Source organism: Excalfactoria chinensis, chromosome 15 (genome assembly GCF_039878825.1).
Source record: "Excalfactoria chinensis isolate bCotChi1 chromosome 15, bCotChi1.hap2, whole genome shotgun sequence".
Classification (NCBI taxonomy): Eukaryota; Metazoa; Chordata; class Aves; order Galliformes; family Phasianidae; genus Excalfactoria; species Excalfactoria chinensis.
Genome location: NC_092839.1, coordinates 7418662 through 7441416, shown reverse-complemented (window position 1 = coordinate 7441416; position 22755 = coordinate 7418662). Strand labels below are relative to the sequence as shown.

The following is a 22755-nucleotide window of genomic DNA, read 5'->3' as shown; positions in this document are numbered from 1 at the left end:
TCGTGTAGAGCTTTTGGATCATCTAAAATAAAGTTCTAGTGAGTCCCAGCCAAGATTAAAAGCTACTAAGTGTTAAAACAAAGATGTATTGAAAAGCAAATCTGTGTCAGTGTGCTTAACTCCTTGACAAAGGAAACTTCATAAATGCACAGTTCTTGTTTTTCTTTTAGATTCTGGTGTAGGCAGCTGTACTGTGTGCTCATGTACCAGTAAAAGGACTCTGTGGTACAACGTGATTTGGTTTTTTAGCCTAGAAATGCCCTGATGTTGATGCCTTCCAGGAAAGGAGGAGAAATTTGTTGGGAGCCTTTTCAGCTCCACTTGTGCTGATGACTCCCTGTGCTTCCCAGAATCCATCTCCTCCACTCGCATTTGGATGCATTTGGCATCTTTACTTTTAAGCCCAAACTGTGCTGTAAAGCTGCAGCACATGCTTTAAGCAGCTGTTGCATTTCACCCAGAGCAGATAGCTTTTGCCTGGAGGAGAAAACTTTGTGTGGTCAGCATATAACATCTGTAAGGCCTTTTGGGAGACATGGGGACAAAGATGCTGGTTTGCACCCTTTTGGCAAGACCAGAAGCACAGAGCCGTCAGTAGAAATGTGTGACACCTGCCATAACCCGACATGACAAGAGGCACTGCAGAGGCAGCTGGGGCTCAGGACACACCATCTCTTTGTGTTACTGATTTCAGCTGTCAGGACTGTGTCACTCCTCCAGAACTCAGTGCAACCCATCTGAGGAGGAGGTGTCCTCTGGCATGCACCCTGCCCCTTCAGACACTGACATGGCAGTAAGAGGGCAAGGAAATGCAGATGGAGACAAGGAATTTGATTTGGCCCAGCACTATTAAAAACCCCAGTTATGTCTCAGTCTGTCTGGGAGGTCTCTGCCTCTCATCTTAATTTCACTCTTCAAGCACATGCCTGGTTTTTGTGTTGCCCAGTGAAGCAGGGTGAGCACTTTGGTGGAGGTGAGGTGAGCTAGAAATCTTGGCAAAGATTGTGGGATGTGATGGAGCACGTTCGTGAGCTGACTTCCTGGCCATAAATGATAATGTTTATCCAGCTTCTCTGAAGTGCCAAGTTACGGAGGCTGTGCTTCCAGACACATTGTGTTGGCAGCACGTCTGGTCCCAGTATGTATGTGTGCATGTATGTGCAAGGACCCACGCTGTGGGGGCAGCTACAGACTCCTCTTAAGTCCTTTGTGCTTTTCACAACCATCTCTGTTTGCACTGATCTCAAATGGGCTGAATTTAGCAGAGGGAAGTCAAGTTTTCTTGGGTTGAAGGTGAACACCCGCAGGATTGAGCACAGACCTTTTTGCTGGCAGACTCTATGAGCAGTGAGATAAACATCATCAAGGACTCAGCATGTTGCAAATGGAGACCCAGGCAGGAGCTGTGCACTGGCATGCAGCTGCTTTTGGGAATGCTTTCTCCCTTTGGAACCTGAAGCTACAAAAATGCTGGGAAGAGCAGTTTCCCATTTGGAAAGGGAAGCACTGGGTGTGTTGGCACCTTTGTGCAGCCTGCGGGTCCCTTTGTAGGTGGCAGGTACAATCAGAAGCAGTTAGAGCAAGGGGCATTTTTTTCCCCATTGCACTATTCTAATGTCCTGGCCTAGTCCAGATCCTGCAGCACTCATGTGCCACTCTCAGCTGTGACACAGTTACTAGAAAACTGTTTATACTGTCGGCTATTGAGCATCAATCCCAGTGGAAGGCTGTGGTTTTATATTTATGGCAGGATGGCCAGGAAATACGTGTGCTATGTGAATGCAGCTGCTCCCTCTTCTTCCTTGTATATATTCCATCAATGAAACATGTAAATATTGTAGCTTACGAACATTTGTCCATAATTCATTAGCAGCGTGGACTCAGCACAAGGTGCAGTAAAGCTGCCGTGATAGATGAGCTCTCTGAGAGGTCACTGCTAACTCTGAACAGCAGAGACTAAATAAATGGTTCCTTCTGCATCTGAAGTGTGAGTAGTCATTGAGGGCCATCTTCATGCATTCTGGGAACTGAACCAATGCTTTTCAAACATCTCAGATGGGGTGCGTGGCTGGAACCATGTCTTCTAGCCAGGGAGATTAGTGCTGTTTAGCAGGTTTATAAGTTCCCTGACTCAGTGACTGTCTTTTTTAACACATACGTATTGTGGGGTTAGTTGTCATCTCCAGCTGCTGCCATGGGATGAAAAAAAAAGCACAAAACAACAAAAGATAAGAAAATGTTTCATTGGAGGTGTTGGGCAGTGCAGCCCGGTGAGGAGCGTGCAAGGGGTTTGTTACAGAGGCATGGCCAAGGCTGGTCTTCCAGTGGGGCTCCTTGTGAAACAAGGGAAGAAGAAAGTGAATGCTTTGGAGCTCATTTCTACCACGTGGGCTCCAGCCAGCCCCACAGGGTCTTGGTTTGTAGCCTGGACTCTCCTGGCCGCAGCCCAGCGTGTGGATGTGGGTAAGGACAGGGCATCGTGAGACTGCAGCTGCACGTTTCATGGCATCTGCATGGGGAGGGCTGCCCGTGGGGCTGGGAGCAGAGCCAGGACCTCCTGCCTCAGCTTCTTAGGCTGAAACAAATGTGCTGGAGTGTGGGGTACTGCCCATGTTTCCTAAACTTTCTTGTCATTCCATATCTCATTAAAATGGATCCATCTGTCCCATGGCTCTGTCTAACTGTTCACTGTATGCACGCTTGCAGGTCTCAGTTCTTAAAAATACACTTAGGTGGAAAACAACTGACTGCAGCCATTGGGAAGTGTGTCTGCACCTCTGTGTTTGACCCAGAATGACTGCTCCATTTGTGTCTAATGTTTAAAAAAAAATACTTTTATTTTTAAACACTGCTTTTGAATTGGAGGAGGGAGAGATGGGAGTGGCAGGCAAGCCCGGAGGGGAAATGAGTAATTGCACAGATAAAAGCTGGAACATGCTGTATTATCCATAAGTCTAATACAACAGAAAGCATTTGTCTTGGATGGGGATTGCCTTCTGCTTAAGTGGAAGTTTTGTGGATGATGTCACTGATGTTAATGAATCACTGCTGTGGTCAAGCAGGATGAAATCCATTGCTGTGCCGCCGAGCCCCAGTTCACATTTCATGGGGGCCTTCCTCTCTTGCAAGCACAGGTACACCTGGAGCAGTAGACGGGCTGCACGTGGCTCTGTGCTCCTCTGCAGCTCAGGGCTGTCATTTATCCCTTTTCCACCAGCCCTGCACAGTAGCATGGACATCTCTCTGACCCTGCACCATGCAGCTCCCTTAAGTGCTGGTTTGCTTCAGCTCAGGTTCCTCCTGCTCCCCCCCTCCAGCTGCCTCATGTTTGTCTGTACAGTGCAGCATGTGGCATGCTGATTTGTGCTATGCCTCTTCTACTACATAAAAGTGAAGCAATAAGAGAGGAGGAGAAGGAGGGGAAGGTGGTGAGTGACACTGGAAGAGCTGTTTGGCTCTTTGAAAATAAATAAATTTAAAAAAACCTGAAAATTAGGTACAGTGTTATAGAAGACTTTATTTCCAAGACGTTTGTAGAACAAACCCCCATGCTTTGTTCTTGTCCCCTGCAGGCTGCAGTGTGACTGCCAGCACAACACCTGCGGCGGGTCCTGTGACCGCTGCTGCCCTGGCTTCAACCAGTTCCCGTGGAAACCTGCCACTGCTGACAGTGCCAACGAATGCCAACGTAAGTCAGGTTTGGGTTTGGCCGCTTTCTTGCCAGCTGTTTCACAGAGCAGAGGCTGACCACACTTGAAATTGCAGCGCAATGAAGTCCTTCACCCAAGCAGCATGTTGGGAGGTGTGCAGTGCTGGGTGACGTGCAGCTCGTTGGCACAGCTGCAGCACAGCTTACACGGTGGTTAATTTTGTTTAGTCGAGGCTCGCCCTGAGAGCTGTGCAGGGCTATGATTCTAATCACGTTTCGGTTCCTCTTGCGTGTCCAAGGGTTCACACAGGCAAGTCCCATTGCTCAATTCTGTCTGCAAGATGAATTGCACTTGGGTCTGTTTACATACAGGACATCTTTATTTGTCTGGAGAAACCTTTGGTAAACGCCGACGCTGGAATTTGCGCCGCTGTGGGAGTGCAGAGCTCAGAGTGTAGCTGCACCGCATGATCCCATAGAAAGGCAGGGCAGCATGGCAGGGCTGGGTCCTACTGCCCTATAGGCAGCACCCCCACCTCTGCTGAAGCTCACAGGTGGAATAAAAGAAGCAAGAATGTTGCCCTCTAAACCAGACTGCTGGAGGCCCCAGCGCTGGGTGATTTCTCGTCTCTACATGCCTGCACATACTTTTGTCCTGGTTTTGTGCCTGCTATGTTTTTTACAGTTTTAAACAGCCTTATGGCAGAGCTGTTTCTTCTGTGCTTTAGGGCCCCAAAGTTTGGGTGATCCCCCAGATGCGTTCAGGTGTACTTCCTCATTGAAACATAACCCATTCAACAGCAGACCCACCAAGAGGAATTAATGTCTTGAGATCCAGGACCTCCACGGGCTGCTGACTTAGCTACAACCTCTCTGTGTTTTCAGCTTGCAATTGCAATGGCCATGCCTTTGACTGCTACTATGACCCAGAGGTGGATCGTCACAAAGCCAGCAAAAGTCGTGAGGACAAGTATGAAGGAGGAGGTGTTTGCATTGACTGTCAGGTAGGACAGTGCTGGAAAAGGCTGCTTCAGATCCTTGTGCTTGTTTCTGCAGTCACACCTGGAGTTCAGCTCTGTGCCCCCACCCTCTGTTATCATAATTAGTGTCTCCCCCTGGAAATCTGGTCTATTTGCCATAGTTGAAAGGAATATGCTCCAGTAATAAGAACTGCACAGCCGGGCAGTAATATTTTAGCTGTACCATCTTGCTGGAGAAAGCAGATCAGTCCCATCCTCCTAGCCTAGAGCAGTCAGGGTGTTTTACCAACTGAAGCAAGTAGAATGAGCTTGAGGTCAGATAGGAACCTGGAACTCAAGCTGGAGTTATGGGAGGATGCAGAGTTTACACAGGAAATGCTTTGCTTTCCAATCAGTGTATGGAATTTTGATCAGATTTTGGCCTTCTGTGTGCTCCCAAATCGCTCCCTCTGGACCCTGTCAGGAAATCTGACAGATGAGCATGAAGCCATTCCTGCAGGCAGAGGAACTGATGCCGCTCTCACCCTCTGTCTTTCAGCATCACACCACTGGCGTTAACTGTGAGAGATGTATCCCAGGATATTATCGCTCCCCCGACCACCCGATCGACTCTCCATACATTTGCTATCGTGAGTGTGATCTCTGCAGTTTATAGACACCCTCCTTTACTTGGTGACCCTGGAACAGGTATCTGTGATCTCCAGGCAGCAGTGGGTTGTCTGTCCCGATGGGGAGCCCAGCTTGGTCTAGTGGCTGTGACTGGTGGTGTTCTACCCTGCATCCTTCCCCTGAGCCTTCCAGTGCCACCTCTGCCCCTCCAGGGGACCCAGGGACTCCTGCAGGAGCAAGTCAGGGCTGTGTTGTTTCCCTTGGGACCGCACAGTGGTCACACACAGGGACAGTGGCAGCAATTCCTCTAAGCCTGACTTGTTCTGAAGAGGCAAAATCACACTTCTTATTTTTGGAAAGAGTTTGCAGAATTAATGGAGCCTCTTCCGAAGACTCTGCGTTGTAGCAGTGTCCCTGTTGTGCTTGTGATGACCATTGCTGTCCCCTCTGTAGGCTGCAACTGCAAGTCCGACTTCACCGATGGCACTTGTGAGGACCTTACTGGCCGCTGCTACTGCAAACCCAATTACACTGGGGAGCACTGCGATGCCTGCGCTGAGGGATACCTGGACTTCCCCCACTGCTACCGTAAGTACAGCAAGCGAGGTCATGCAGTGTTCAACTCCAGGACCTCTTAGATTCAACAGGTGCAGGAACAGTCAGGGCCCTGTTTGGGGCTGTTCTCTCTCTTTATCCCATGCCCCATTACCACTCCTGTTCCAGGAATGGTTCCCATAGATGTGAATGGGTCTGGGCTTGGTGTGAGTTGGGACGGAACCAGAGGGTCATTGGGAACTTCCCATTTGTCTGATGTTTGATCTCCCACATCCTGTGCAGGAGGGAAAAAGACATCATTCAGGAGCCCAGGTTAAGAGTGGCTGTAATTGATTTTTGGTGTGGTGTGGTGACCTGTGCAATGTCTCTCTCTCCATGCAGCTGTTCCAGCCTTTGCTTATAACGATACTGGAGAACAAGTGCTCCCTGCAGGACAGATAATAAGTAAGCACTGCAATTTTCCTTGCTGCTTTGGCAATTACCCTGCTATTATCGTGCCCTCTAAAGCAAGATCAGGTCTTCAGCTTAAAGGGATTGTAGGTTGTAAGAGACAAGCCTGACACTCAGCAGTTCTGAGAAAGGAGGCTGCTGAGGGGTTGGGGAAAGTGAGCTTTATGATCCCCTTGTTGTAGACAGGGAAACTCAGAGCATGACTGTGTTTTCTTCTGAGGTTCAAACCGTGAGGGAATCTCCCTTCTGGCTTCCATGTAAGCAATACCCTAAGATCATGGAGGGGCTGTGAATTCAAGCTGTGTTCTCCCCGATCTCAGCCTTTGGGTTTTGATATAGACCTGTCCTGCCATGCATGCTGTGCACTCTGTGGGCTGGAAGATGCAGTGGGTCTGTGCTGACAGCCCCTCTGCACAAAGCCATGAGCAGCACTGCTGCAAGTGTCTGGGAAGTGTGTGCAGACAGCTGCTTGCTCCACGTTTCTTGTTGTTTGGAATTCTTAGCCATGCCCCCCTCCACCTCCCTCCTCTCTGACAATCACTGCTCTCAGCTGATCTCTCCCTTTGTCCTTTTTCTTCTCTTTTCCCACGGTGTCATCGTCGTTCCCCCCCCCCCCCCCCCCCCCATCTCATGCTCCCCAGTGTGCTGCAGATAACCTTTTCCTTCCTTCTGATATTCTAAACTCTGTATCTTCCAGGAAGGTTTTTCTTTCCTGAACTGGAATTTCTCACTTCCCTTCTTATTTCCCTGCCTCCCCCTCCCTCTGCTTGCTGGACAAGTTTTGCTCTTCCCTCCCCCAGCCCATCACCCATGCTGTTGCTGAGCTGGATGAGGGCCCTGACAGGCAGAAGGACTTGGATTCAGCAGGAAAAAAGCCAAAGCCCCACCGTTGGTAGCTGAAATCTGGTAATTTGTGCACAGCACGTGGGCAGTACTGCGCCAAATCAGCCCTTAGAGAGCTGTGCAGACAGCGTTTATCTGCTCTGTGCATTGCCCTGCTGCCAGACCAGCACCTTGCACGCTGTTTGATGCTGAGGTTTCCCAGCCATCCTGTGAGCCCATGAGCCAGCTGTGCTGCTCGCCTAAGCAGGCTTTGGTTAAAACCTTTGCATCTGATACGGAGGTTATTAGGGGACAACCTTGTGAGCTGTTTTCTTGCATTGCATCCTCTTTTCTGTCCTTATGGACCTCTGCCAAGCAACAGAGATCAACTGACAGCCGATCTCATCTTTTGTCCTCTTCACGTTGTTGCCTTTTGCGTGTCTCCTCTGCAGACTGTGACTGCTATGCTGGTGGAACAGAAGGCAATGCCTGCCGCAAGGACCCTCGGGTGGGGATGTGCGTGTGCAAACCCAACTTCCAGGGCACACACTGTGACCAGTGCACTCCAGGCCACTATGGACCCCTCTGCCAGCGTGAGTGACTCAGGTTTAGCAGCCCCACGCCTCTCCCTGCTCACCTCCCTGCTTTTCCCCACCCTCTGTTCATTCTGCAGAGAGGAATTCTCCAGCCTCACTTCCAAGTGACAAATTCCCAGGACTTCTGCTGGTATTTTCCACCCAGCTGTGACCCTCAAGTGTCCTCCCAGCCCTGGGGGGCTGTTGAGAAATTTCATATGGATATGAGCTCTGGGCTGGGCATACTTGCTGTCAGCTCTGTCCCCTGTGGTTTCTCCAGTTTCCAGCCCAAAGGAAGCAGCAGTTTGGTTCCTTTCTTAGGAGGGGAAGACGCTAAGAAGCTGTTTATTAACTAGTGCTCTTCTTGCTTTCCAGCCTGCCAGTGCTCTGGCCCCGGTCAGTACGATGGCACCTGTGACAGTGAGACAGGACAGTGCCTGTGTCGAACAGGGTTTGAAGGGCACTTGTGTGATCAATGTGCTCCCGGCTACTTCAACTACCCCCTGTGCCAGTGTGAGTATCTGTGCTCCCCAGGGCTGGGTGGGTTCCATGTGTGCAGCCGGTCCTCTTGTGCTGGCAGAAGCGATCTAAGATGATCTCTGCCTTGCTTACAGATAGAAGAGATGCCCAAAGATGAGCAAAAGACAAGGGTGGCACAATGGCTGTTAGTGTGAGAACAGCAGTGTGCCTTTGCCAGCTGTAGAGTAGATATAATAGCAAAGCCAGTGTCTTCTGGTAGGATTTTGGAGGAAGACTAGAAAGTGGCTGTGTGGGCATCTTGGAAGACATGCAAAAATGGGCAGAGATCAACAGCTTGAAAGCTTACGTGGCTGTTCAAGAGCCTCAGAAAAAGCCTCGTTGTGCCACAAGCTTTGCTCCTGGAACTCAGCAGGTGTTTTCCCTCTGTTGCAGTGTGTGGCTGCAGTGCTGTTGGGACTCTGCCAGGAGGCTGCGACTCCTCTGGGAGGTGTTTCTGCAGGGCTGAATTTGCAGGGCCACGGTGTGAGCAGTGCAGCTCCGGGCACCACTCCTACCCCCACTGCTATGGTAAGGACCCGCTGCAGCAGCAAAGGGATGGGAATGGCCTCATGTCAGGGTGCTCTGACTCCCCAAAACATCTGTCAGGGGAGCTGTTTGCTCCATACACTATAGTTAATGTCTAGTATTATTTTTTTTAATACATTTTTAATTAAAGCATTGAAAAAGAGGGCAACGAAAGCATTAAACTGATGGGTTGGACATATGTTTTAGTGCAATAACTTGCTGAAGGAGCATTGAATAGACTGTTAAAAGAAATTCACCACCTCTCAGGGGCATTTTCCTGGTTATGGCTGTGACTCTAAATGAAACTATTCCCCATCTCTCCGTGGAATTAAGAAATGAATTCATTTTTGATATAAATAACCAAACCCTGTGGGACTGACTGACAGTTCAGACCAGTAGTGCTTGGCCGTGGTTCAGGTGTTTCATTGGAGTCTTGCTCTTCCAGCTTGCTCCTGTGACTCCCGAGGTGCTGTGGACAACAACTGCAGCCCAGCTGGCCAGTGTCGATGCCATGTGAATTTTGCAGGGCACACCTGCAACCAGTGTGCCCTGGGCTTCTACGGGTACCCCAGCTGCACACGTGAGTAACCAGGATCTCAGGGATGGAAGGGGAATAGCTGCTGTTACTGGCTTAGTAATGGTTTCCCTTTCTGTAATGCAGCTCCAGGGGTTATATATGAATATAACTGGCTCTTACAGCAGGAATCAATTCTCTTGTGCACAGTTCACCTGGCTATCTCATCAGATAGGCATGCTTTGTAATGAGGAGACATCTCTAAGGAATGCTTCCCCAGAGGCTGTGCAGTTTTGTCTCTCCAAGCTTGTTGTCACTAACAGCAGCAGCTCAGGTCTGCCTGGCTGGGTTGGAAGTAAAATTCAGAGTGGTTATATGGCCTCTGAAACAGACCAGTGGATAATGAATAGGTTCAGACTCCCTGTCTGAAAGAACAGGATTTGGGGTTTCATGTCAGCCCCAAATTCAAGGAGAGAGCTTTCCAGTGATTTCCCTGGGCACTGCATCACTCCTGCTGGTGTCAGGGCTGAGCTCTGGTTACTCTGAATGGCCTTCTCCAGCTCTGGGCAGTGTCCCCATCTCCCTCCTGTAGGCAGCCTGACTGGAAGCCAGATGTATTCTTATGTCTCCCAGCAAGAATTTACCGCTCATTAAAAAATAATCTGCGATACCATTTCCCTGAAGCAACAAAAGAGCATCATCACCCTCTTGCACCATACTAAATGTAGATGCCTGAGCTGAAGCCAGCTGGCAGAGCACTCCTTGCAACTGCTGATGTCGGCAATATGCCTTTGAAGAGGCTGGAGGCATGGCTGAAACGGTCTCATAGGAGTTCAGTAGTCGTTTTTTTTTCCCTCTCCTGAAGCTGTATCCAGATTGCAGAGGTGTAGAGGAGTCGTGGCAGGAAAAGAAGAGGAAAACCTGGCTTTTAAAAAAACCTGTTGTTTCATTAACAGTGCTTTGCTGTATCCATGTCCCCCTTGGCATCAGAGCAGGGAAATGAGGAGTGCTAGCTGTGCCAGGAGGGCAGGGGCAGCTCCCCAGCAGCTTGCTGACCTTTCATGTGATAGGGCAGCGGGATCGCTGTGTGGTTTGCAGGAGGCAGGTTGTGCAGGAAGCACAGAGCCGTCACTCTGCCCTTGTTCCCAGCAGTGCCATGGCTGTGCGTGGTGCTGCGCTGCAGACCGGCTGCCTGCAATGCATCATGGCTGAGTATTGCTCCTTGGAATCTGGGTGCAAATCAGCTTTTGCGGATCGGTTGTTGGTTGCTGGTCTGTTTGGAATGAGATCACACATTCCCCTTTTCTTTAACCAAAACTTCTCCTCCTGCCTCTGAAAAACACATAAATGTGCGTGAATGGCTCTGATAAAAAATGTGAGAACATTGTTTTCTTAAAAGATATATATATATTTTTTAAACTAGATCAAAGAATGAGTGCATTTGTTATTTATAACCTGTTTTTGACTACTTCAGTGATGGTGAAGGTCAGGCAGACAAAAGAGGTTGCGCTGGAAGGAGGCCTTGAATGCAGGAGTCTCTGTGTCCTGCAAGCCCAGCAGTTCCTCTCCCCTCTTTTGCAGCCTGCCAGTGCTCCAGGGAGGGCTCTTTGCACAGCACGTGTGACCAGGAGACGGGGCAGTGCAGCTGCCGGCCCAAAGTGACAGGGCTGCGCTGTGACAGCTGCGTACCGGGCGCCTATGGATTTCCACACTGTGAAGGTAGTGACTCCCTTCTCCTCCTGGGGCAGGGACCTTGGGGTCCTGGACATGGTGTGATGCTGGTAAATGGGATGTCGTTCCCTAACAGCTTTGTCCGGGAAGAAGTAACTGCTTTGAGGAGCAATCAAGATGTGAGTTGTCTCTTTATAAATCCCTCCTTGTGCTTCTCTTTTCTAGTGGGCTCCTGTAACCCAGCTGGGTTAGTGACTGCAGATCCCTCGCTGGCCCCAGTGAGTATCATCAGATGAACCTGCCCAACCTCTAAAGGCCGTTTTGTTTATTTATTTACTTTGCATGATCCCTCTTTTTCTTACTTGGGCCTAAAGAACGGTTCTGGAAGCAAACGTTGCTCACCTTGGGGTAGCAGACACTATGTTCAGCCACTGTTATGCAAATTCTCACCTGCTCTTTTCTCCTCCATTTCTCCAGGGCTCCTGTGCATGTCGGGCATATGTTGAAGGCCCAGCTTGTGACAGATGCAAGCCCTTGTACTGGAACCTGACTCCAGATAACCCTTATGGCTGCACAAGTAAGGAAATGGCAAATGCAGAGCCCCAAAAAGTTCTTTCCATGCTATAATTGTACAAGATTCAAACTCAAGACAGTGGGGACCACCACTGTTGGATGGAAGTGATACCTTCCCTTCCTTCTTACCATGGGGTATGTCAGTGCTGGAGGCATCTGGGACACCTCGTGGAGGGGGGAAAGGCTTGAGTCTGGAGCTTTTCACTTGGGCTGGAACACAGAGCTTGTGCAATGAGTTGTACCATTCTCAGTCCTCACTGAAGACCTTGCACACTTAGACTTTCATGGCCCAGTGTAAAGAGAAGTCAAATGTCTTTGGCAGTTGCATCTGAAATGGTAACTGTCTAAAATGAAGAGCAAGCCCTTGTGCAGTCCTACTCTCTACACGACCAGCTCCCAGGTCCTGTTATCTCAGGCAGTGTCCTCTGGTGTGGTGGGTAATGTTCACCCGTCAGGCTTCTTCTCAGGTGCTGACTGCTCGTCTGACTTTCTTGTTCAACTCCTCCTCTCCAGGCTGCAAGTGTGAGACCAAAGGCACCATCAGTGGAATCGCAGAGTGTCAGCAGGTGGGTTTGCTCCTCTCTGTCTCCAGGCACCTCTGGATCTGTGCTGTATTGGGTGTGTTTCAGCTCTCTCTCCAAGCAGCTGCTGGAGACTCCCATCCTGACGCTGAACTCTCAAAGGTCGCACCACAATCTGTGCTTGCATGACGATGTAAGATTAAGACCTGTCATAAATTAGGCACCTAAATATTTCTTGGTCTGGCCCAGGATGCCTGGATTTTTGTTTGCCTGCGTTTTTGGGCAGTTGCACTTATCTGGCCCTTATCTGGCCCACCCACACACAGGAAGCATGAAATTCACAATGTTCCTCCAGCACCTCTGACTAGAACCCACATAGCTGAGTAATGGTTCAGCCACGAGGAGCAATGAGAGGGAATTAGCTCCCATCCCTCCTCTCTCCTAGGGCAATGGGCAGTGTTTCTGCAAACCGAACACCTGTGGCCAGTTCTGCTCAGCGTGCAAAGATGGCTACTTCAGTATGGAGAACGCAAATTACTTTGGCTGCCAAGGTGAGTCCCCCTCTGACTTGTCGGGTGAAGGAAAGGGAGCACATGGGCTGGTACTGCAGCAAGCATCTGTGTACCTCAACTGACTGCTGGCCTTGGAGAGAAGCAGCACATGTCCCACCATGACCTAGAACACGTACAGGATCTTACTGGGTATCTGGAGACCCAAATTCATGCTTTTACCACTGGTGGACAAAGATCCATAAAGCTGAGGGATGGGAGCCCAGTGGTCTTGTCCTCGAAGCTGTACCCCTTCTGCCTGTTGGGAGCAGGTGGACATGGATACGTGGGGTTGGCTGCTCTCCATCATGACCATGGGAATAGGGGAAGGAGGAGATCCGGCCGCCGTTGGCCAGCCCACACGGTCCCGGAAGGGTTGGGAAGAGGGAACAAGGCCACTGCGGTGCACTGCCTGGCTGTGAGGGCTTGCAGGCCTTGTTCCTCCTGCAGCCGTCAACCGTCTGCAAATATCTCAGCGCTGAGGTGGAAGAGGAGCTGATCCAAGTGGGGCCGGCGCCAATATGAAAACGGATACAATGGAATAAAAATAGTGGCCCCGGCCTCCCCACCCGCTGGGGTGCGCCTTTGATTAGGGACCAGGAGCTCGTTAGCGTGGCGGGAATGTAAACAGGCACTTCCTGCCCACAGGCTGCCGCTGCGATGTCGGCGGGTCGCTGGGGCCGTCCTGCGAGGAGCGGAGCGGAGCCTGCCGCTGCCGGCAGAACACACGTGGGCCCACCTGCACTCAGTAAGATGCACCTTGGGACCCTGCTTCGTGCCCGTCCCTTGGGGCTGGTGTGTCCTGCATGGGGACCTAGTTGTTGGGATGGCGGCCATGTGTTGGCTGAGGTGTCCTCCTGCCCACAGTGGAGGTGTGAAGTGTCTGAAAGTAGCACCTCAAAGGGCTGAAGGGGTTGGGGGGGTGAGCTGGGTGAGTCCAGAGCCTTTCCCTCCGGATGAAACTAACGGTGCTCCTTTCTCTTCCCCAGACCCATGCGGGACCATTATTTCCCTGACCTCCACCACCTGAAATTTGAACTGGAGGAAGGGACCACACCAGCTGGCCGGGCTGTGCGCTTCGGCTACAACCCGCTGGAGTTTGAGGGCTTCAGCTGGCGAGGATACGCACAGATGTCCTCCATCCAGGTATACTGGGTGGCTCCAGCCCAGCCCAGCTCCCCTTAGGGAGGATGCAGCCAGCAGAAAGCTGTCGTGCTTTTGGCACACATCTGTTATCCCAAGCGATTCTCAGAGCCACGTGACAGCCAGCATAAACAGCACTGTGTATATCTATAGCCTGTTTGTGGAGGTATTTCCTGTAGTTCTGGGGACAGCATAGACTGATGAGGGGAAAGATCCTAAACTGGGAGTCCCCTGACATCCTAATCCGGTTAGACAGAGGTGGTCGCTTGGTGATTGCTTACAGGGATGTCTATAAACACTGTCTCAGGGTTTCCTTGTGGCTGTTTCCTCTGACTCTGCTCTTTCTTGCAACTTTCCACGTAACCTTCTCACCCTTTTCCAAAAATAAAGCAGATTCTTTGCTGCCCTATTCAGCTTAGACCTCAGCCTCGGCTCTTGCTGATAGATGGTTTGCCATAACTATAACTTACACTAACCTGGAATTGTCTAAGCCCCAGAGATGAAGCTGTTTCATCTGTTGACTCTTATTTCTCATTGAATTCTTCTTCTGCATGGCACCTGCTGCAGTGTCACCTGTATGTGTGTTTGGGGATGGAATGCAGGGCAGACATTCTCTGGCAGTCTTGTCCTGTTTAAGGTTCATTATTCTGGTGTGCATACTTTCAGTTTTCTTCCCTTTTTTTCAAACTTAAGAGAAATAACAGAGAGGCCAGAAGTGTTGACTCTTTTCCATTGGATTTGTACTTAGGAGCTAGGCAGCAAACTACTGTAGGTTTCCTTGAGAAAACTCTAGCCTTAAATTTAAGGATGATGCTCATGCTCAAGCTCTTGACTTTGTTTTGCATCCAGCGTTGGCACCGAGGTAGAAATAGACCTTGATAGAAGGGCAAGCTCGTGGCTTTCTGCTGGCAGTTCTCTCCTGTAGTTTGCATTCTACAAGGTCTTTCCAGTTTGCTCTCCTGTGGGTGTATAGCTGCAGCTCCCAGGACCACAACCCTCCTGAGGAGTCTCCCCAGGCATGCCCCCTGCTTTCCACCATAAGCTGAGGGGTATCCAGGCAGGTGTTTAGATCTCTTTAAAATGAGTAGGACCCACAGCATCTGTTTAATATCCAGATAGGTGGAGACTGATGCACTCAGTGGCACATTCCCTCAGCACCAGTGGATCTTAGCCTTGCAGTTTCCTGGAGATGAGGAATGATCTCCATTTTCAGCCTTGTCTGTAGGCATGTTATCAGAGATGTGGAAGTGCAAGAGCAGTGGCTTCAGCATTTGCTACCTGCTAGCTGGTTATGTCACAAAGCCCGAGAGCATTATCTAGATAAGAAAAGCATGGATTTCTTAAAACCTCTCCTCTGACTTGCCATGTGTACCAGGCTAGCTGAACAATCCTGCTGTGCCAGAGAACCTTCCAGACGTGGTCAGAGGCTTCCCACCCCTTCCCACAGGCAGCTTATGTGTGCTCTGCAGGCAGCCCTGGAGGAGATGATGTTGTGAGGTGCCCATGCTGGGGCTGTAGGGCCAGGGTGCTTGTCTTCTCCTTGCGCTGTGGCATGTCGCTTTGGGAGCAGTGAGCCAAGCGGCTGCGCTTGGGCTGGTGGCTGTCAGCGGTGGAGGTAATTGAAGGTGTGCTCTGCTTCTCTCCCCTTTCTCTCTCCCACCAGCCCAAGGTAGTGGTGACTCTCAATGTGACCTCCCCCGACCTCTTCCGCCTCGTCTTCCGCTACGTCAGCCGGGGGTCCGCCAGTGTTGAAGGGAGGGTCTCGGTCGTTGAGGAAGGAAAGTTTAATATTTGTGGCAACTGTAAGTGCATTTTTCACTTCTAGACTAACTCAGAGCATCCCACGCTGCAGCGCTGCTCCTCTGCCCCTTCTCCTGTCTGAGGTGTGACCGTCCCAGGTGTGTCCATCCTGAGTGTGCCCATCCCAGGTGGCTGGCCAGTGCCGTGCCCTGGGATGGTGGGGAGGGGAAAGAGAGACAGGCAGGCAGGCAGGTAGGCAGGTGGGTGAGGCTCCCCTGCAGAGCAGGTGAGTGGCCAGGAGCTGGCCTCCCAGTGACGTGTGCCCCATGTGCTTTTTTGCTTTTTGCAGAATAAAATCAGAGTCACTGTAAACGTGAAGGAGGCAGAGCTCTATCTGTTCCATGTCATCCTGAGGTATATTAATTCAGGAGGGGCCACTGTATATGGCAAAATTACAGCTTATCAGCCACGAAGGAGAGGTAAGGATCCCAGACTGCTCTGCTCCCCTGCACCATCGCCACCTCCTCCCCATTCCAGGCAACCTTCTACATCATCCTTTTCAGAAGACACTTCCATATGGCTTTACCTGTTAGACCTGCCCTTCCAACTCAAAGGCTGATTTGAGCCTATAGCCTCCTTTATTCAACACAGCAGTAGAAAGCTGGTCTCCAGTTTTGGGGCTACACACTGAGGACTGTTATCAGTCAGACTATTGTTGGATAAGGCTGCTGTACAACTAGTTACAGTCTCTCCAGCAAGGGGCAGAGTCATCCCAGTGCTCCAGACAGAACTGAGCTGAGTATCCACAAAACCAGAACCTGCCAAGTGCTGGCAATGGGATCCAAACTTTGGCAGCTGGACATAGTCTTGGCAGCTACTCTAATGTGTGCAAGCTTATCCTTGCTTTGTGCATCTCCTAGACCAGGATGATGGCATCACAGGCTTTGGATATGACTTGAAATTGCATGTTATTGCAAGTTGCTGAAGAGGAAGAAGAGCCACTAAAAGGTGGCTGAACAATCCTAGAGACCTGGGCATCAATTATGTTGGGAATCTGTGTGAGCAGAATTGAGTGGGTACAGACCTGAAGCCATGCAAGTACCCTAGGGCACAGCTGGCTGATTGATTTTGCCTCTGTCAACCATACAGCCACGTTATCCTGCTGTGCTTGCACATTATGAGGTTGTTGACATCAGCAGATTAATTTATCCATATGTGAAGTTCTGTTCTCTCTCATGAGTTGACATAGAAGGTGTTTTGCCTTTGATTTGATATACAACGTTTGAAATGCCAAGATTTTTTTTATTTTTATTTTTTTTGAGAGGAAAAATAGCTGGTAATTTTAAGGCCAGCCATATTACACAGCAGAAAGCCAGGAGAAGTATGACTGAAGCTCATGCTTGAGGATCCCACAGAAGGTCAGGAAGTATTTGAACTTTCCTGCCCAGCAGCAGAGCTTATTTACCCCATGATGTGCTTCTCTCCTTGCTCAGAAGCAGCATTTGATTTTTTTAGTGTTGAAAGGCAAACTGCCAGACTGCTACACCAGCAAAGGGATCCAGGAGAGCGGCTTCCTTCATAGACCAAATTGCCCTGAGAAATGCTGGGCCACCTTCTGCCTGGGTGGAATGGGCGAGTGGTAAAGGACAAGCAGCCTGGAAAGAAGATAAAAGGTCGTATTTGACCATTTAATCTCTCTCTGCTTGAAGAAGACAAGCAAGGTGTGGCTTGTGAAAAGGGAAGCCTTTTCCAAGCATATGGTTTACTGGCCAGTTCTTCCCACTCCACCTCCACAACCTGTCTGAGTTTGAGTTGTGTAATCTCTCAAAGGAGTCCTCTCAAACTTCAGCTCGTCAAGAAATCTGCCCCGTGACCTATTCAGGGAAGTCTCTTCATTGCTCACATCCTCACCTCTGCTTCCCATCTGTGAAAGTGAGAGCTTGGCCCCAGCTGAAGCCAGGCTGTTGCAGATCTAGCACACACGAGAAGAGGCTGACTCTTCCCAACAGCAGCAAAAGCCCTTGCTTTAGCTTCTGATCTTCTGCAATTTGCCTTGATGTCCATGTACCATACCAAGACAGTCAGCGTGTGGCATTCTCCACTTCTTCATGTCATCTGCTCCCCATGCAGCCATACTCAGTGAATCCCTCTTAACCATGTGCTTAAAAACCCTCCTGAGACTGCTGGGCAGGCACAGTCTGCTTCTAGATGCTCTGCTGTTTTTTCATCCAGAGTTAATGAATAGAATGGTTACAGAAATGTGTCAGCTGAGCCAAGGAGCCATTTAGCTGCACTCCTGTCGGTTAAAATCATTATTATTAGCTCAGTCTATAGCTGACAAGAAGAACAGGAGCTCAGACTGGGAGTCTGAGAGTCTATGAGAAAGCAGTTAATTTGCCTGTGGACTTGGGATCAGAATATCGCTAAGGAAAAATGTATCTGGGCAATTCTTTTTGTCTCCTAGAAAAAATTCTTCACAAATGAGTGAATGCTCTTTGGCATATAATACTCTGAGCTTTGCAGTCCAGGTATGCACAGCACACTGTGAGAGCTGTGGATTAATGTTAAGGATTACATTGATTTTAATATTTTTCTCCTGTTAAGCTACTCAGAAGATTCAGAGCAGATGTCTCCATTATGGGTCAGTGTGGGATTGTGGTGCATCTTAACAGCAGCACCAAGACAGCAGCAGCCCAGCGCTCCCTGCTGTGCTACAGAGCTGCTCTCCTGAGTGCAGCCTCTGATTTGCAGCCCCAGGTTTTTCGTCCCCTCCTCAGTGCCTTCACAGCCTCTTGTCCCTCCCACTCCAGGTACAGAGCAGAGCAAGCAGATTGTCTTTGCTCCCAGCACAGAGCCAGCCTTTGTCACCGTCCCCCAGAACAGCTTTGGGGAGCCCTTCGTACTCAACCCCAACACCTGGTCTCTGATTGTTGAAGCAGAGGGTGTGCTGCTGGTAAGGACCAGCCCCTATGTTCCCTCCACCATGAGGAGCTTCAGCAGCTCTGCAGGGGCAAGTGTCCTACATGGAACTAACTCTCCTTTTTCTCTGCCTAGGACTATCTGGTTTTGCTACCCAGCTCATACTATGAAGCTCCAATACTGCAGCTAAAGGTCACGGATCCATGTACATACCAGCCAGCCCCAGAGCAAGCCACCCAGAAGTAAGAATCTCTGTATCTTTGTGCCATGTGGGACTCAGCTCATCTTGGCCTGGAGTTAAGAAAAATATACAGCGTACTTTCAGTGAGGGTTTGGATGCAGTAAAACAGCTTTGTGGAGCACTTGCCATGGTTGATAAAGTCTGCTGAGCCTGCACTGTCCCAGAAAGTCAATGCACAGGTCACCTCATCCATGGCAGTCAATCTGTGTGTTCTTACAGGCTCTGGAGAACTAACACAGTAAGACCATAGCCCTTTCCTATGCTAGGATGCATTCCCAGTGTCGTATACGTCAGTCAGTAATGCTGGAAAATGGCTACAAGTTAGTGCTTGCTGGACTATTAAAAATGAATGGGCAGAGTCTGGTCAGTTCTTAGAGCATCTCAGTGCATCTGCTTGTGCTGCACAGGACCCCTCTGTCCAAGCTGGTAGGGAGGTTGGGTGGGTTCTGGGCATCACCCATCCCCTCTGCTATAGCAGCACTCCCCAGTGTAAAGCACACTGCAAGGGGAGAAGTTTTTTGTTCTGACTGTCCTTGCTGGTCCTGTAACACATGGTCTTGCACCACAGTAACCAGAGATGCTTCTTTGGGCTTCACAGTCCTCATGGATGCCCTCGGCTCTTACAATTGTTATGTAACAACAGCTCTTTTCAAATTCTTAATGCTTTTAGCTGCCTCTTGTATAAGTACCTGTCTCTGGATGGCTTCCCTGCTGTGGCAGGGGTTGGTGCAGTGTGCAGGCTGGACAACCGGTTACCCAGAGGCTGTCCCATGGAGCAGCTCACCCCTTCCCATCCCTGGATGGCGATGTGCAGCGGCAACGATGTGAGTAGCACTTCTGTTTCATCCCTTGCATGGTGGCAGTCATCTCTGCACTGTCTGGTGCTTTGCACAAACCTGGGCAGGTTAACAGAAGGATGCTGCACCCAAGTTAGTTAGTCCATCAGTTTTGGAGCCGTGTGCTTACATGCCCTGTTGCTCAAGACCAAAAGCAGTGTCTTGCATGCAAACAGCTTACAAAGACATGCATGGTATGTGCTAAGAGTTGTTGCATCATCCCTAAGTCCCCCGCAGCCTTGGCTTGTATCCTTAGAGTGTTCCCTGAGAGCCTACAGCATGCAGGTAACAGAAGCGAAGACACTCTACAAACACCTGAACACAAACCTCAAGGTGTAAAGCTGGAACAAATCACCCCATGCAAACAAGTAGCACGTTCTTCTGAGTATGGCTCATTCTGCCCTGTTTCATTCAGGAGCAGCTGCTGCACAGGGACAAGGAGAGGTTGATTTGAGGACCAGAGCTGTGAGCACCTTTTAATTCATGATCACTTGAAATGCCACAAATGGGTGCCATAGTGTATCTTTTCCCATGAAGGGTGCAAACAGCAGTGGGGTGCAAACTCCAGTGCTTGCTGTAGGGGATTTGTTGTAACACAGGCATCACATGTACTTGCTATGGGGGGTGGGACAGGAGCTCCCTCCTCCAGCTGTGTCTCTGTTCTCCAGGTGGAAGTCCAACTGTCGCTGCCTATTGCCCGACCTGGAAAATATGTGTTGGTGGTGGAGTATGCCAACCCCAATGCTTTGCATCTGGTGGGTGTTGCCGTCAGCTCGCCGCACTTAGCCATGCAGCAGGGCACGTTCACCTTCTACCCGTGTGTCTACAGGTATGGTGAGCTCTGAGAGAGTAAGTTCAGTCCCCCTGTGACCTGGCTAGGGCAGACTTCCTTGGTTGAGCTTTTTCTGCCTTATCACATAAACAAAGCAATGCTGCAGTGTTGTATATCTAAGCTGCGCGTGTCCAAACTCATTCTAACTGGGCATGGATTTTACTGACTGATTGCTCCTGGGAGCTGCGTGGCATCCTGGCACATTATCGTGCCAATGTAGTTTTGTAATACCTCTGCCAAGTGGCCTATTGCTCCCATTTACAACTGGGTACATTGGTAGGGGCCCTGGTTTGGGGAATGACCTACAAGAAGGTTTATCGGAGCCACTGGTGAAGGTCAAACCATGCCCCTAACTATAGAAGTGTCTGACTTCAGGCTGCAGACTTTGCAGTGGGAAACAAATGTCTGAGTTGTCCTTGGGAAACCTGCCAGAAAAGGCATCAAAAGATTTACAGGGACTTTGTCTAAATGCCTCCAGGACATATAGCTGGCGAGACAAGAAATGTGTCACAACTCTGCTCAAGGCTGGCCTCAAAATCTATATTTGTCTCACAGTTTCCTTTGTCGAGGGGTTGCTGTGGATTCCCAGAGCAGACTGGCAACTTTTGAACTTACCTCGGAGGCCACGATTCGGTTCATCGCTGACCTGGCTGACTTCTTCCTGGTGAGGCTCCCTGTGAGGGTTGCTGTTTGCAGGTTACGAGGAGGAGAGATGGGAGCAGTACTTGACTGGCAGAAGGGCGTTCTGGTTCTGGTTGGGCTGGGTGCTGGATCTCCATCCATGTCATGTGCAGTCCAAGGTGCAGAGCGTGCTCAGCAGCATGTTTTAAAATAGATCACAGGACTTGGGTTTGGGAGAAGATGCTGACAGGAAGCTGCTCTTTGTGGAAGGAGCTCTACAGCAACGTGACGGTGCTTCTTCCCACTTTACCTGCTGGCATTCATGGTTGCATAGATAGGGATTGAAGTGGAGCTCCTAAACACTTCAGGGCTTGTACCAGGGAAGAAGGGACAGGAAATAGGTGTGACCTGCTATGTGTTAGCCAGTGTCTGATGAGGGGATGGTGCACTGCTGGTGGACTTGGAAGCCACTGTAGGTTCCCAGAGGCTGTTGTTTAACCGGGTGTCTCCTTTCCATGCATGGCAGCACAAAGTGTACCTTGTTCCTGCTGAGCAGTTCACCATGGAGTTTGTTGAGCCGAAGGTGCATTGCATCAGTGTCCATGGCATGTTCTCATCCAATAGGTAAGAGAGTCTCAAGATCATCAGGATTTTAGTGTGAATGTGGCTGTAACTCAAAAGAGTTGCTTGCCCACTTCCCTCAGTTTTGCAGCCTTTTAAGTTTTTGACCCAGCTAAAAGAAATGAGTGGCATAGGAGGCTGAGGTGAAGCACCTTGTCCACATCCACCAAGCAGGTGATGCTGGAATAAGGGCTGGAAGCCAGGCTGCTGGCCCCATCCCTGGGCTCCATGCTGCTTCCTGTGGCAGGTACTGAGCTGTCACCATGAATAAGCTTTCTTGTCCTTGCTTGCATACAGCAAGTGGTACTTGCTGTACTCTTGACATATATGTATAATATATGTACAGCAATTAGCCTCTGCGAGGTTTTTGTCCTTACTGTCACAGAGCTGCAGGTCCCAGTAAGAAGCTCTCCCTCATCAGTCATGCTTTGTCATCTGCCATGCATTACAGGGTGTGCTTTTCCTGCCAGGATCCCCAAAGTCTCTCTCTTTGCATCCCATTGTCTCCTCTTGCAGCAGCTCCTGCATTCCCTCAAGGTTCCTAAAGCTTTCCCAGTCAGTCGTTTTGGAGGGGGGCCAGGCTCTGCCTCTTGCCCCTGAAGTCCCTCTGGCTCAGGCTGTCCATGTGGCTCCAGCTGGGGTCCCACTGGAGCCTGCACCTCGGCCTCCCACAGCAATGGACTCCACCATAGAGCTCATCCTTCTACAGCCACCACAGGTAGCAGCATCGGTGTGCGGTGGGCTGGATTTTTCCTTCTTTCTTCTGTAGCTCTTGGAATTTAACCAAGACTTGAACCCTGCCTCTGAAGCTGTAATTCCCATGGGCTCCTCTGTCTTACCTCCATTCTACCCTGCTTGGTTCTCTGGGCTCCCAGGGGCAGCTTTGCAGGTGATACCATTAAGGGGAAGAAGAGTGGGGAGCTTGGGAGGTGGATTCACCAGAAGTCTGACTGATACGGGACAGTTGGGAAATTGGGGCAAAAATCACAGATGTGGGGGGTTTTTTGACTCTGTTTTTGTGTTTGGGGCCAGGCTGCTGTTGTGTTTAACAGTCGGATTCAGAACTTGGGGCGCTACGCTTTTGTTCTACACTACTACCAACCCAACCATCCCACCTTCCCTGTGGAAGTGTTGATCAACGGTGGGCGCATCTGGCAAGGTGAGATGGGCTGGGTTCCAGGGAAATCTGCTGGTGGGCAGAAGCCCTCAAAGAGGAACCCCAGAAAGCTTTTCATGCCAAAGGCTCTTTGTGGTGGGTTCCCCAAGGATGGCAAACGTGAAGAAAGACTGA

At 50.1% G+C, this 22755-nt stretch overlaps 1 protein-coding gene across 3 annotated transcripts in view; it reads left to right on the top strand.

Moving 5' to 3' along the window:
- Positions 1–22755, top strand: part of LAMA5 (laminin subunit alpha 5) — a 77189-nt gene that overhangs the window by 34891 nt on the left and 19543 nt on the right. Inside the window, exons 7-31 of one of the 3 annotated variants that reach the window (XM_072349792.1) lie at positions 3573–3688; positions 4535–4653; positions 5168–5258; positions 5692–5826; positions 6175–6237; positions 7518–7658; positions 8016–8153; positions 8553–8687; positions 9130–9264; positions 10780–10917; positions 11095–11147; positions 11347–11446; positions 11956–12008; positions 12409–12514; positions 13160–13259; positions 13501–13657; positions 15744–15873; positions 18205–18347; positions 18449–18555; positions 19225–19378; positions 20059–20219; positions 20778–20886; positions 21370–21467; positions 21981–22182; positions 22497–22623. In XM_072349792.1, the coding sequence (XP_072205893.1) occupies positions 3573–3688; positions 4535–4653; positions 5168–5258; positions 5692–5826; positions 6175–6237; positions 7518–7658; positions 8016–8153; positions 8553–8687; positions 9130–9264; positions 10780–10917; positions 11095–11147; positions 11347–11446; positions 11956–12008; positions 12409–12514; positions 13160–13259; positions 13501–13657; positions 15744–15873; positions 18205–18347; positions 18449–18555; positions 19225–19378; positions 20059–20219; positions 20778–20886; positions 21370–21467; positions 21981–22182; positions 22497–22623 (3011 nt within the window). Of the gene's footprint in view, positions 1–3572; positions 3689–4534; positions 4654–5167; positions 5259–5691; positions 5827–6174; positions 6238–7517; positions 7659–8015; positions 8154–8552; positions 8688–9129; positions 9265–10779; positions 10918–11094; positions 11148–11346; positions 11447–11955; positions 12009–12408; positions 12515–13159; positions 13260–13500; positions 13658–15317; positions 15457–15743; positions 15874–18204; positions 18348–18448; positions 18556–19224; positions 19379–20058; positions 20220–20777; positions 20887–21369; positions 21468–21980; positions 22183–22496; positions 22624–22755 lie in introns of all 3 variants that reach the window. The other 2 variants (XM_072349791.1, XM_072349790.1) reach the window with 2 other exon arrangements.